At 41.7% G+C, this 13,850-nt stretch overlaps 1 protein-coding gene across 1 annotated transcript in view; it reads left to right on the forward strand.

The window, feature by feature from the left end:
• The first annotated feature begins 50 nt into the window (after nt 1-50).
• The window catches only part of acad11 (acyl-CoA dehydrogenase family, member 11), a 40,729-nt gene continuing 26,929 nt past the window's right edge, over nt 51-13,850 (forward strand). The window contains exons 1-13 of the mRNA XM_080417921.1: nt 51-276; nt 972-1,071; nt 4,342-4,467; nt 4,648-4,809; nt 4,995-5,159; nt 5,652-5,793; nt 6,251-6,372; nt 7,006-7,112; nt 8,360-8,471; nt 8,978-9,055; nt 9,996-10,134; nt 10,442-10,549; nt 12,100-12,198. Coding sequence (XP_080274047.1) covers nt 152-276; nt 972-1,071; nt 4,342-4,467; nt 4,648-4,809; nt 4,995-5,159; nt 5,652-5,793; nt 6,251-6,372; nt 7,006-7,112; nt 8,360-8,471; nt 8,978-9,055; nt 9,996-10,134; nt 10,442-10,549; nt 12,100-12,198 — 1,585 coding nt within the window. The 5' untranslated portion in view covers nt 51-151. The remainder of the gene's footprint in view (nt 277-971; nt 1,072-4,341; nt 4,468-4,647; nt 4,810-4,994; nt 5,160-5,651; nt 5,794-6,250; nt 6,373-7,005; nt 7,113-8,359; nt 8,472-8,977; nt 9,056-9,995; nt 10,135-10,441; nt 10,550-12,099; nt 12,199-13,850) is intronic.

Below are 13,850 nucleotides of genomic sequence, written 5' to 3' on the forward strand. Positions count from 1 at the left end.
GCACTGCGTGTGTGCACCGTTAAAGCGGTCCGACTCCCAGCTAACCTCGCGTCAACTCTGACTAGTCTAGGTCTAAATCCACACTATCAAAGATCTGCTAAACAATGCATGATGATGCATCTGTTAATAATTGATCCACAGTGAAACAAACATGGATGACGACGGAACAACTCCTGTACGGGACGAGCACAGGTTTGACGTGGTCAAACTTCACAGCTATTTATCCCTCAAGTCCAAGGTTTCAAACAGTGATGCACTAACTGTCAGACAGTACAGGTTGGTATTATTTATTTTCATTCCACTGCTTCTCTTCTGTAACTAAACTATCTATCTATCTATCTATCGAGCTAAAACCCTGCAAGAAATGTCAAGAATCATGTTGATCTGTAGCAGTGCAGCACAACAATTGTGCCTTGGGATCAGCCTTGGATCATAAGACGGTCATCTGTCATGACCGTCTTGGCTGATTTTCAAAATAGTGTTTGCACTTCTCCCTTTTTGGTCTGTACATCTACATAAACGTTCAGTTTTTAAATATGCCCTATGGCCACAAATGTTACAATTATGTACGGGCCCTCAGAAGTACCCGTATCTTCCGTATTGTTAAATAAAATGCATTTTAATCCGATCGGTGGCCATGTTCTCCGTATGGCTTTCAACTACTTGACCCTATCGGTTGGGAGGTGTATTACACTCTGATACATTATAACTCTATGAGAAAATGGCCACCAATAGGATAAAAATGCTTTTTATTGAACAATACAGAAGATACGGGTACTTCTGATGGACCGTACAAAATTGTAAAATCCGTGGCCATGCGGTCAGCACTTTATATTTGAAATCTGAACGTTTATGTAGATGTACGGGCCAAAAAGGTAGAAAGTGCAAACACTATTTTGAAAATGTCAAGAATCATGTTGATTTGACAGCACAATGAGACTGCTTTCATGGTGTCTTGACTCTTTCCACAGTGTTGGCCAGTCCAACCCCACCTTTCTGATCCAAACACCATCTGAGAGCTATGTCCTTAGGAAGAAACCTCCGGGGATGCTGCTGCCAGGTGCTCACAAGGTATGGTATTTATTCGTACGGTTCTGTGAAAGCTACGACACCATTCTAAAGATCCCCCATCGTTGTATGGTTTTACTATATGTTTTGTTGTTGTTGTTGTTGTTGTTGTTGTTGTTTGTTTTACAAATGCAGAAACTAGGCCAAAGATCATGTTATTATCACAGTATCTGGTTGACAGTGTGTGGTGTTGTGTAATACCCAGTAGGGGGAGACGTTTCCTATATTTGTAAAGTTGATAGTTGACGCTTGATGGGACTCCCTCTTTCTTTGGTGTACAAAAACTATGCCTAAACCTAACCCTAACCCTAGTAGTAACCACACACACACTATGACCATAACCTCACAGAAAGTATGCCTAAACCTAACCTCAAAACCACGGCCACCTGGGCGAAACACCTGGGAAAGAGAGATAATGTTATGACCCTGGCCTAAGGGGACCAGGGAACATAGAAAAAATATAGGGGAGACGCAGTTTACAAAGAAAGTAGTATTTATCAAATAATCAAAAGTAACGAACTGATCAGGAATAAACAGATGAGGTGTGGAAATCAGTAAAGTTAGTAGTGTAATGTGTGTAATGAGTGGATTGTGTAGTGTGTGTGTGTGTGTGTGTGTGTGTGTGTGTGTGTGTGTGTGTGTGTGTGTGTGTGTGTGTGTGTGTGTGTGTGTGTGTGTGTGTGTGTGTGTGTGTGTGTGTGTGTGTGTGTGTGTGTGTGTGTGTGTGTGTGTGTGTGTGTGTGTGTGTGTGTTGCATGGGTTAACATAAATGTTGAATAAGGAGGTGCAGGTTTGGTGAGGTGCAAAAGTCAAAGAACTGAAGGGTAGAGAAGACTGGGGAGACAGGCTTTTATAGGGCGTGGGCACCGCCACCCGGGCCCAGGTGCACTAGCATGGGATCCAGCCTGATTCACTACGTTTCTTTCTCACTTCGATGCGAACGTAGTGAATCAGGCTGGATCCCAGGCTACAGGTGCACGCCAGGTATGGGTGCATCCACACATAAGATGCAAGTCATCGGAAGTCCCATTCACTCCCATGTTATGGGAAAAAACGGAAAGACCGTCCCGATGCGCGTCTGAAGCGCATATCCGGGTTCCGCTCTTCCTTGAGTAACGGCCAGAAATGGCCGAAACCCGAAACAAGGGCTTGCGACAACTAGCGTCAACTTGCATCTTATGTGTGGATGCACCCTATCAGGGATCAAATCGACAGGAAGTGATGCGCACAATGCCCTAGGAGACTTGTGGATAGGAACCAATGAGAAGGAGAAATGAATACAAAGCAAATACACAAACTATAACCAGAACCTAAGAGTGAATATAACATACTATCATACATACTGTACTACTGTATACAGAGAACTGTCACATCCGGACACTTCATAGTTGGAGTAATGTGTGACCAATTAAGTCTTTCCTCCACATAAATGATTGTTAACTGGTGTGACCAGTCTTTCCTACAAATAAATGTGGCTTAATGTTTATTGATTTCCCCCTTGCACCAAGTGCAATAAAGGATATGCCAGTATTTGGGCACTGTCCTAAAGCTTATTTGATGAAAATACTAATGCTGTAAAAAAGGAAAGGAAGTTTCAATGTGGACATGACATAACATAAACAAACTGTTTTATTGAGTTTCAATGTGGTACATGACATAACATAAACATAAACTGATTTATTGGGTCTGTCTGAATTTTTAATATGATTTCCTGTTTTGGCAGTTTTAGTCTGAAAAACTGGAACAAACTGGGGGGGGGGGGGGGAAGGGCCAAGCAAGATTACTGGATTGCCTCATAATAATAACCTCAAGGACCACAATAGAAACAAGTCCCCAGGACTTTTTTGGTGTTATCCTTTTAGCCTTAAAAGTTTCATGACGTTCAGTTTTACCACACATTAAAAGTCTTTGTCATGGTCCTTCAAACGTGTATACAAAGTTTTAACAAAAAAATCCGCTCCATTGATCCATGGCAGGTGTTTTTCTCTCACATTTCTAAAGCCTTTTCAACTGCAATGAAAAAATAAATCTTTGCCTGCGGGTGTCGCTGTTGAGGGATTTTGTCTGTTAATCATCGCCTCTGCTCCGCCCCCCCCCCCCCCCCCCCCCCCCAAAAGGAAAGGAAAGGATAGGGGCTAGGAGAAGAGTGGGCGGGATTAATGGGCTGTGACTTCACTGCCGAAGGGCCAAGCTCAGATTACTTTTCAGCCTAATTATTCAGAAAACCCCAGACCACAGGAAAATCCACTGAATGTTCAAAGTTCTTTTGGTGTAATTGAGGTCATAAAACCCCCCAAAAAACATGAAAAATATAAAATGTGAAAATGAATGTCATAGAACCTTTAATGTCTGACCGTACCACATGCTCTTTACATTTCTGACTAATATAGTATTCAGATCAATCAAAAAAGCACCTGTATGAAGTGAGGGTTATCTCAAAGCAAAGGCACAGATAGGGATGGGACAATATGAAACTTACATGTCACGATTATTGTGGCAAAAATAATTGCGATAATCAAAATATGCTTAAAACTTAAAATGGCACTTTTGTTAACCACTTGAACCCCCAGCATTGATAGTATACAGTAGAGTAGACTGACAGGAAATGGAGAGAGAGAGAGATGGGGAGTGACACGCAGCAACCTGCAACACGCTGTCATGCTGCATTAGCAGCCTAGGTGGCCGGACCGCTATGCCAGCCGTCCGGGCAGACGGAGGGCAATTTCACGATGAATTAAAATCTCACAGGCACAGACCATTGTTTTGGATCCTCAACATCCTTTGCATGTTGAGTTCCAGATGCTTTCATTGGGGCGGAGGACACTAAGACTTATACAGATTATCATTTGTTCCATTCCATCTGCTGTTGTTTTTTTATATAACAAACTGTAACTCTAGGCGGGGCCGGATGTCATGCATGTGTCTTTCTTTTTTAGGGATTTTCTGCCTTTATTTGATAGTCTGTGGAGAGAGACAGGAAACGGGGAGAGAGAGAGAGAGAGTGGGGGAGTGACATGCAGAAATAATGGTCCGGCCGGCCCGGGAATGGATCTTGTATTGTGTTGTGTATATGATGTATTATACATGTTTATGTTTGCCTACTGTCTTACAGAAATACTTGAAGATTAATAGTATCTTGCCAAAAACCTAAATTTTGAATTCCGGACTTTCACTTGTAACAGAGTACATTGCAGTATTGATACTTTTACTTAAGTAAAAAATATGACTACCTTTTCCACCACTGATGGCTGGTATATTTTACTGTGTGTTTAGGTGGACAGGGAGTATCGAGTACAGAAGGCCCTGTTTTCGGCTGGTTTCCCTGTGCCCCAGCCCATCCTGCATTGCACTGACACTACAGTCATTGGAACAGAGTTCTATTTGATGGAGCATGTGAAGGTAAACTTACACATTGTAGGCAAAATTCAGCTTACAGTCTATTATTATTAATAATGATGATGATGATTATAATTCATTATAATTAATAAAAAAAAACATGCACATACCAGTGTGTGTGTGTGTCAGTGAAGTGCCGTATATAGGGTTTATATGGTTAATAACTGATGCTCTGCGGTACAGGGGCGTATATTCCGGGATATTCGTCTCCCAGGGTTGCGGGCCGCAGAGCGGAGTGCACTGTATGTGGCTGCAGTGGCGGTATTGGCCAGACTACACTCTCTGGACCTCGCATCCTTAAACCTGGAAACGTATGGGAAAGGCCCAGGCTACTGCAAAAGACAGGTGAGACAACGAGTGTAATTAAGTGTTTCATATTGTGAATCAGAATAACTTGTGTCACCTTTTGATGATGTTTTGGGTTTGAAGCAATACAACACATCATACATATATACAGACTTGTAACCTGCTCAAACATGTAATGTACAGTAGCACTTGTGACATTGAGAATGGTCGTTTTGTGCTAAAAGGTGTTAACCTGGACAAAGCAGTACCGAGCAGCAGCCCACACAGACATTCCAGCCATGGATAAGCTCTCTGATTGGCTGATGAACAACCTGCCATCCAATGACGATGAGGTCACTCTGGTCCATGGGGATTTCAGAGTGGACAATATGATCTTCCATCCAACAGAGGTAGAGAATTCTACCAAGTCTTGTCTCTAGTGCAGGGGTCTTCAACGTTTTTTTCAGGTCAAGGACCCCTTAGCTGAGAGAGAGAGATGAAGCAGGGACCCCCCACTACATATTGAATTCATGTTAAATGTGTGTTTTCAGATATTTAACCACTTAAACCCTCAATACTTTGTAAACATGACCTTTTGGCTCGATACTTGGTCTGCTCTTTTTTCCCTCTACACCAAACCTCTTCACCGAGAGATCTTGTAGATCGGCTATTTTCTACTAATGTTCCCCCCAGAATAGGGATTCGAGGGCTCAAGTGGTTAATGTAAAAATAAAATAAAAGAATCCCTATCACACAACGATTTGGCGGCCCCCTTGCAGTATCTCTGAGGACCCCCTAGGGGTCCCGGACCCTCTGTTGAAGACAGAGGGTCCACTGCTAGTGTGTATGAGTGTGTGTGTGTGTGTGGGAGACCTTCAGTTTGCGCTCACTCGTCATCACAGGCCCGTGTGATAGCAGTGTTGGACTGGGAGCTGTCTACCACAGGCCAGCCCTTGGCAGACCTGGCCTACTGTCTCATGCCTCACTATTGGCCCAGCGGCCTCGGCATCATCAGCACCATGGGCAGCCTTAAAGGAGTAGAAGGTACGGCTGATTGTCACCTGCATTTAAACAAAAGGGTAAAGAATAAATGTCGCAATGCAATAAATGTCACTATAATTTCACTGTATAAAAGTAAAGACAAGGCGGCACACTCGTAGCCACGATGCAGGATTTATTTAAATGAAAACCAAACGTTTTCGACCTGGAAAGGTCTTCTTCAGGGAATCCCCTGTCATTCCCTGAAGAAGACCTTTCCAGGTCGAAACTTTGGTTTTCATTTAAATAAATCCTGCGTCGTGGCTACGAGTGTGCAGCCCTTTCTTTACTTTTATACTTATTTACCAAGGTCAGCAGCACCTCACCAATACTGGTGTGCGCCCTCCTCTCGTTTGTTTGACACTATAATTTCACTGCAAGGTCTAAAATGTATAGTTGCATAATTATATGATCTCTGTCAGGATAAGCTCTGACCAATTTGGACAATGAATGTGTACTGTAGGTATCCCCACTCCTGAGGACCTTATCTCCGTCTACTGCCGCTGTCGGGGGATCCCACCCGCTTTACCGCTGCTGAATTTCTACCTGGCCCTGTCTGTCTTCAAGATGGCAGGCATCTCCCAGGTTTGTCTCGTCTCTTTGTACATTTTCATTTACGTTTTAGCTTGTCAGTATATAGATAGTGCTGGTTAAAGTAATATGTAAAGGTGAACAATTTAGATCACAGAGAGGCAGCATCAAACAAAAATACTTCCATATATATACTGTACATGTGTGTAGAAAGAAATACACTGCCCTTATAGTTCTTAAATTCCAAATGTGTCTTTGTGTTCCAAATTCCAAATGTGTTTTTTACCCTTTATTTATCCAGGGGAGGTTCGCTGAGCACGGAAGCCCTTTTTCAGCAACGACCTGCTTCACAATCACACAGACAGACACAATTCTTAGGGGCCATTCACACTAAGCACTATAACTATAAACAATAACATTTGCTTTAAAAATCGTTCAAAGTCAAGTGGATGGCAGAGTTCACAACAACTATAAAGAATATAATGGTGAATGTTATAGTTATAGTTATATTTATAGTGCTCAGTGTGAACGCCCCTTTATTCAGAATGAGCACATCATTCTTGGATAGCAGCTGTTGCTTAGGCAGTCTTGAAGTGCATTCATGCAATGACCTCATGTCACATTTGTTCCCTATAGACCATTCTTCTGTTTTCTCTCTCTCTCTCTTTCTCTCCTTTTTTTCATCAGGGGGTCTATGCCCGCCACCTACTGGGTAATGCCAGTGCACCTAATGCTGCTGAGTTTGGCCAGTGTGTGGAGCCCTTGGCCAAGGTTGCCCTGCAGCTGGCGCATAAGTAATTAATGTTTTCCCTCTCTATATAGTTTCAGCATGAACGGTATATAATTAACCTTACCGTGTGACCATACTTCATTGTCATGTCAAGTTTAGTTGTAGAGCCCCTTAATCACAGTCTCAAAGGAGTGTTACAGGCCCACATTTGACAAAGGGAACAAAATTACAACCTCTGTCCTTAGATCATCAACCAGACAAGGATCTAAGGACGGGAACAGAAAAAGATGAAAACACCCTTCAGGGCGGACAGGTGTGAACTCTGGCCCTGTCGGTATCAGTACAGTACAGTATTTCAGTGCAGTTTAACCCATTAAGACCTGAGGCCGATTCTACAAAATGTCTTCTAAATCCTAACAGGTTTTATGAAATACTTATGTTGCTATATCAGTGGTGCTCAAAAATGAGGACCCCCCAAATGATATGTATTTGGCCGCCGACCCCCATCTCAAAATATTTTGTTCCAGGGACCCCCGTAAGCAAATGTTTTAGTTACAAATTGCACAAATGTTCATGATTTTTCTAAAATAGCAGATCTACATGCTCGTAGCACGGCACAAAGCACACACTATATATATACATATATACTGCTGAAGTCTAAAATGACACATGCTTTCCCGGTTTTAATGGATTAAGTGACATGTTGAATCCATCAAGAAGCAGTGAATGCTTTGCACCCAGCTGGTGCCGTTCAGTGCCCTCCAGGGCTCCTAAGCTGGAATGTATGAAACGGCAAAGTTGATGTTTTCCAGATCTTTAGAGAGGATTAAAGTAGATTTATTTATTTATTTTTTAAATCTGGAAAAGCGTTAAAAGATTTAACAAACATGACACGCGCGTAAAATTACGTACACACATTAAATATGTGACAAAAACCCATTATGTCATGTTTTTTGAGAAGATTAATCTTCTTCTCTAGAGTGATATAGCCTGGGTAAACCTTCATATTTCTGTGTCACTGACCAAAATCAATAAAAAGCAAGTCATTTGCACACCCACAAAGGCGACAGGTGCGTAGAGGACCAAACGAGGGCCCCGACGCACTGAAAGAAGGGAGTCCTTAAGATAACCTGATGAAGGTCTAACAGACTGAAGCGTTGTTGTGTTCCAATTGAATCCTTTTTTTTTTTACATTTGAAGACGGTGTGCGGGAGTTTTTCTTTCAGCACTTTGAACCGTTCATCTATCTCTCGTCCACTCTCCATTCCCCTGCTGACTATTAAGTTGTGAGACGGGTGTCCTCCCATGCAGGTCCCTCCCAGGCCCAGCTGAAGACAAGCTGTTCCTCCAGACGTCCAGAGGCCGAGCAGTCCTCCAGCAAGTCAAAGACTTCATGAGACAACACGTGCTTCCTGCCCAGGAGGTCAGTGCCCGCGTAATAATCGCAGATAGATCATGTCTGTTTATGTGCTGTACCGTCCTGTGGGAACACACGGCTACGTTTAACACGTTATAAAGTTAATCGTTATCGTTTATCGTGATGAAATATACTTGATAAAACGGACCTGTAAAGAGCACATTTAGTACACTCTTATTTCACTCTACACAAATCGATAAGTGGTTAACAAAAGTGGCATTTTAAGTTTTAAGCATATTTAGATTATTGCGATAATATCGTTAATCGCAATTATTTTTGCCACAATAATTGTGACATGTAATTTTCACATCGTCCCAAGTGGCACATTGCTACATTTTCACATTCTGTTACCGTTCATTTGATTTGTAGCTATGAAAATACAGTGAAAATTAAACGGAATGAAGGTTCTTCTTCAAGCCCATGTTCCGTCATCAGCATTTTATGTTTATAATTCCGTCCCGTCTCTTAGCAAAGCCCTGCCCCAAACATCTTCTTTTATCGTTTTGCCCCAGGAAGTTGCAGAATACTACTCCAAACATGCTCTCTCCCCACAGAGATGGCACACTCCCCAAGTAATAGAGGATCTGAAGGTAAGTAGTGGAAAGGAATAGATTTTTACCGCTGGGGTTTTGATATAATTATGTTATATTGCTTTAGTGCATTGAGCGTTGTGAGCTTCTACTGTAGATCTGCAATGTTTTTGCTATTTTTGCTATTTTTAGCGGTGCCAGCCGCTCTACATTTGACCGTGTGTGGGTGTGTGTCCGTCCGTCCGTCCGTCCGTCCGTTTGCGGACGGCAAAGATGCAACACATGCGGCACTTCAAGAAATGCACACACACACATCACACATACACACACACACACACACACAAGCCAGCACTGCACGCGCGCACGCACACACACGCGTGCACACACACACGCGTGCACACACACACACACGCACGCACGCACGCACGCACGCACGCGCGCGCACACAGAACATGCAGTCCTGCCAGGCGCACCGTTGTAACACATGCGCCACTTAAAGACATGCACACACACACACACACAAGCCAGCACTGCACATGTGCGCGGGCACACACACACACACACACACACACACACACACTAAAAAGACCGATCTACAATGTGAGTAAAAAATATTAAATACTCTTTTAGTACCGCCTCAGTACCAGCACCCACACATCAAATAGAGTAGTACCGTCTGAATGCCAGCGCCCACACATCAAATAGATTTGTACCGACTGAATGACAGCACACACTCATCAAACAGAGTAGGCACCGCTTACTCACACTGGGTGTGATTTTTGAAATAGTTTTTAAGTGAAAGTGAAAGTAGTTAAGTGTGTCTGTGGGTTTTTATAACTATTAAACAAATGGAAAGTATTAACAAGAGCTTGTGACTAAATAATAACTACATTGGAATCATTGGAACACAGGTCAGTTGGAACACAGGTCCTGTTTTCCTAACGGTTTTGGACATGGACATGGTTTCTGCCCGACAGTGATGATATTATGTGTGTTTTAGGCAAAGGCCAGGGGGGCGGGGCTGTGGAACCTCTTTCTGCCTGCTGCCAGTGGTCTTAGTCAGCTGGACTACGCCTACATCGCAGAGGAAACTGGCCGCTGCATCTACGGCCCTGAGGTGTTCAACTGCCAGGCCCCTGGTAAATCAATATCAATCTCAACATAAGTTTTTCAGAAAACTCTTAGGAAACCCTTTTTGAATCATTTTTTCCTGGCATTCCTGGCGAACACTTTTTCAGATGGAGGTCCGTGGTCATTTCCTTAACACAAAAAAGTTTGAGAACTACTGATTTAGAAGGCATTTCTAGAATCGGCCTCAGGTCTTAATGGGTTTAAGTCTTCTGATATATCCTCACATTTTGGCAAACACGTGATTTCAAAACATTAGTTAGAACAAAGGAAAAAAATAATAAAAGCTCTATGTGATTGTGCACTGTTTTCCTGCAGATACAGGGAACATGGAGGTGCTCCATATGTTTGGCAGTGAGGAACAGAAGAGCAAGTGGCTGGAGCCTCTACTCCGAGGAGACATCCGCTCCTGTTTCTGCATGACAGGTACTACTTGGCCAAGTCCAGTCAGTCACCTGTTCGTGACGTTCAAGTATTTGCATTGTGTGCATTTACACTTTTAGTGAACAAATAAATGCATAGATAAATAGATATACCTTTATTGATCTTGTAAGGGAAACTCAATTAACAGGCAGCACAGCGGAACACAAAACAGATACAGGTAGGAGTGGAGTAAAAAAAGAAGGAGTAAACCATTAGTAACGAGGTAGTAGAAATAGATACAAAGAAAAAGAATAAACCTGCACAATCATCTGCTCCAATGTAATTTAATGACAATGTTTCGAGGCTCTTCAAGGCTCTGACTCTTAAAATCAGTTTGAATTTGACCCGATGTAGCCTTGGCTCGAAAAGTTGTCATTAAATTACATTGGAGCAGATGAGTGTGTGGCTTTATTCTTTTTCTTCATCATGATACTTTCCAAAATCCCAGCACCTCAACCAAGTGATGTGTGATGTGCACATTCTATTCGTTTTAGTAGAAATGGATACAAAATACCAAATAGGACTACACATATTGTTGCATGAATCCTAAAGATAATAATGTTGTGTATGTCATGATGACTGTGAGGCCACTTTGAACATTTCACTCCACCGCAAAACCAAGCACTCTGTTATGCACTGTCAGAGTTGTTTAATTACACTGAAATTCAGCATAATGCGGTTTGCTTCCCCAACATTCCTGCGATGGTTGCGGTGCAATTGACTCTCAGTGGACTTACTGTAGTTACCTTGACTGCTGTGAACTGTGCAAGGCTTGTCAGAAAAAATTTGCGTGGCCAGCAGTAGACACAAATCCACCTACACCGTAAGATGTGTTAACTCAGAGAGTCTAAAAAATGACCCTTATGGGTATGACCAGTGACTCATACAGTATATATATGAGTCATTTTCTCCCTGTTTGGTTCCTTGATTGCGTGATCCCACACTAGATAGACTGAACACGGTGTCCTTGCCAGAGGTGATTACAGTGGGTGTGAACCTCCCGTTAATTATACTGTATTCAACCTCAAATATTGTTTAGCGATTTTTTTTAGGATGTTTTCCTTCGGGTTATTACACTAAAGGAATTCAGATGGACGCCTCTGTTTTTCTCTTGGGATGCATTCTTCACTTTAGGTTGCATAAAAAGCCATTATACTGTACGTACAGGAATTTAAAGTGGTATAGAAAAATGTGGAAATACTGTACTACTGATAAGCTCTATCAATGCTGGAAAAAAAAGAAGCAAGAACAACAACAGTTCTGTCCTTTGTTTGAGCTGGAATCCATAATTTAAGAAATGAAAGTACACAGAGGTGAAGCAGTTGGCTGGAGAAATATTTAGAACTTTAATTTAGCCTCAGTTTTTTGTAATGTTTGGGTGGGTTTCATGACTCATTTTTAAGTGTTAAAACATTGTTTTGTGTTTATTGTAGGTAATGGTTAGTTGCAACCATTGCCTTTAATCATCAGTTTAGTTTACTTAGTCTTTCCAAATTGTCCTTTTTAAGTGACATTTCATTTCATTAAAGGCTGATTAACCATGTCCTCCACAGAGCCTGATGTTGCCTCCAGCGATGCCACCAACATGGCGTGTACCCTCCGCAGGGATAAAGACCATTACGTTATCCATGGCAAGAAATGGTGGAGCAGTGGTAGGTTCATTTTAACTGCTCATTTTTGTTTCTGCGGAAGAACGTTTTCATCAGTTGCTCCGTGAAGGAGACTGCAAGAGCCTGTCTTTTCTGCTTGTACCATAAAAGACTACTTGAAAGTCTAAAAAGCGTTACTAATGGCACCAAGCGGTTTGATGTTGAGTTGTGTCTAGCATTAATTGCCTTTTAAAAAGGTCCCCTTAACTTGAAAATGTCCTTCAAAGTAAATACTAAACTGCAACTTCTATAGTGACATCAAAGAGGTGGTCAGAGTGTTTACAAAAACTATTTATATACTATATACATACCATACTGTATATATATCCAAAGCGCAAGGGAGAGAAATAGCCCATCCTCACACATGGTGAACAGAAGGCAGACATTAACAGAGTCGTAGCATAAACAAACATTCTTTGATTCATTATTAATCAGCGAAATTCCCTCCGTAGACGGTTTTAATGTTTACAAGGGCCTCTCTGGAATAGATCTGAGTGTTGACACGCGTACAGAGTTTATTTTGGGCAGATAAAAGAAATGACTCGTCCAGTACTCACTGAATATTCATCAGCTTTACTGTTTAGGCTGCGTTTTGAATCTTGCCTATTTAGATTTTTTTCTTCAGTTCAATATGTAGCAGAGGCACTCTTGCTAAAACAAAGTCATGGGTTTAATTGAACCATAACTAACTTGATTAATTGATACATAATTGGTGCTGCATGGTTATGGCTAACGCTAAGATTGTTGTGTTTTGTCTCTTGTGGCCCTCGTCAGCCGGTGTCTGCTGGAAAAGTACAGATGTTTACCCCGTCATACATTGTGGCCTGAGGTCTTCTTAGTATAAACATTCCCATCTCAATGGGAAACATTAGACTGTTGTTTTTCAGTAGTATGACAGTATGATTTGGCTGATGAAATGATTGCAATTTTCTTTGACGTGTTAATGCTTTCATTCTTTTCTTTCCACTTCATCAGTGCTTTGTTGCACCTTTTTTTAAACCACAGTCATGCTTTAATCTTCCCTAAGCTTGCAACCGCATTCTGTTGCCAAGTGATGATTGAATTTACAATTCCTGCCGTACCTAATGGGGACTGAAGTGAGAAATGCATTCTCTTCTCCACCCTGTGCCCTGCACTCAATATGTACACCAGACAAACAAGTGTTGGTTTTGGTTTTGCATTGGTCACGCATCGTTAAAGAGCCCTTCCTTGCCAATTGTTTGTGTTCTTTTCAAATTGCTAGAAACAGTTGTTGCTATGTGATGTTTGAATAACAAGGCCAGGCAAGTTTATTTGTATGACACATTTCAACAAGGCAATTCAAAGTGCTTTACACGAAACAGAAAACATTAATTTAAGACAAAGTGCAAAAGAAACACGATAAAAGGTCATTTGAATTATATAATAGCCTAAAATAAAACATAAAAGTACAATAATAAAGTTATATTGCAGCACGAGAAGTGACTCAAAAACATGCATTTTTCTGGGAGTTAGTTTGAGAAATATGATGCATAAAAACTGAACGCTGCTTCTCCACATTTAGTTCGGGAGTTGGGGACATAAGGTTGACCTGTCCCACTCATCAGATGTGTATTTTGACACGTAACCGTTCTGTGCTTTATAGACCAACAGTAGTATTTTGAAGTCAATTATTT

Source organism: Gymnoscopelus braueri, assembly GCF_963280865.1.
Source record: "Gymnoscopelus braueri genome assembly, chromosome: 21".
NCBI lineage: Eukaryota > Metazoa > Chordata > Actinopteri > Myctophiformes > Myctophidae > Gymnoscopelus > Gymnoscopelus braueri.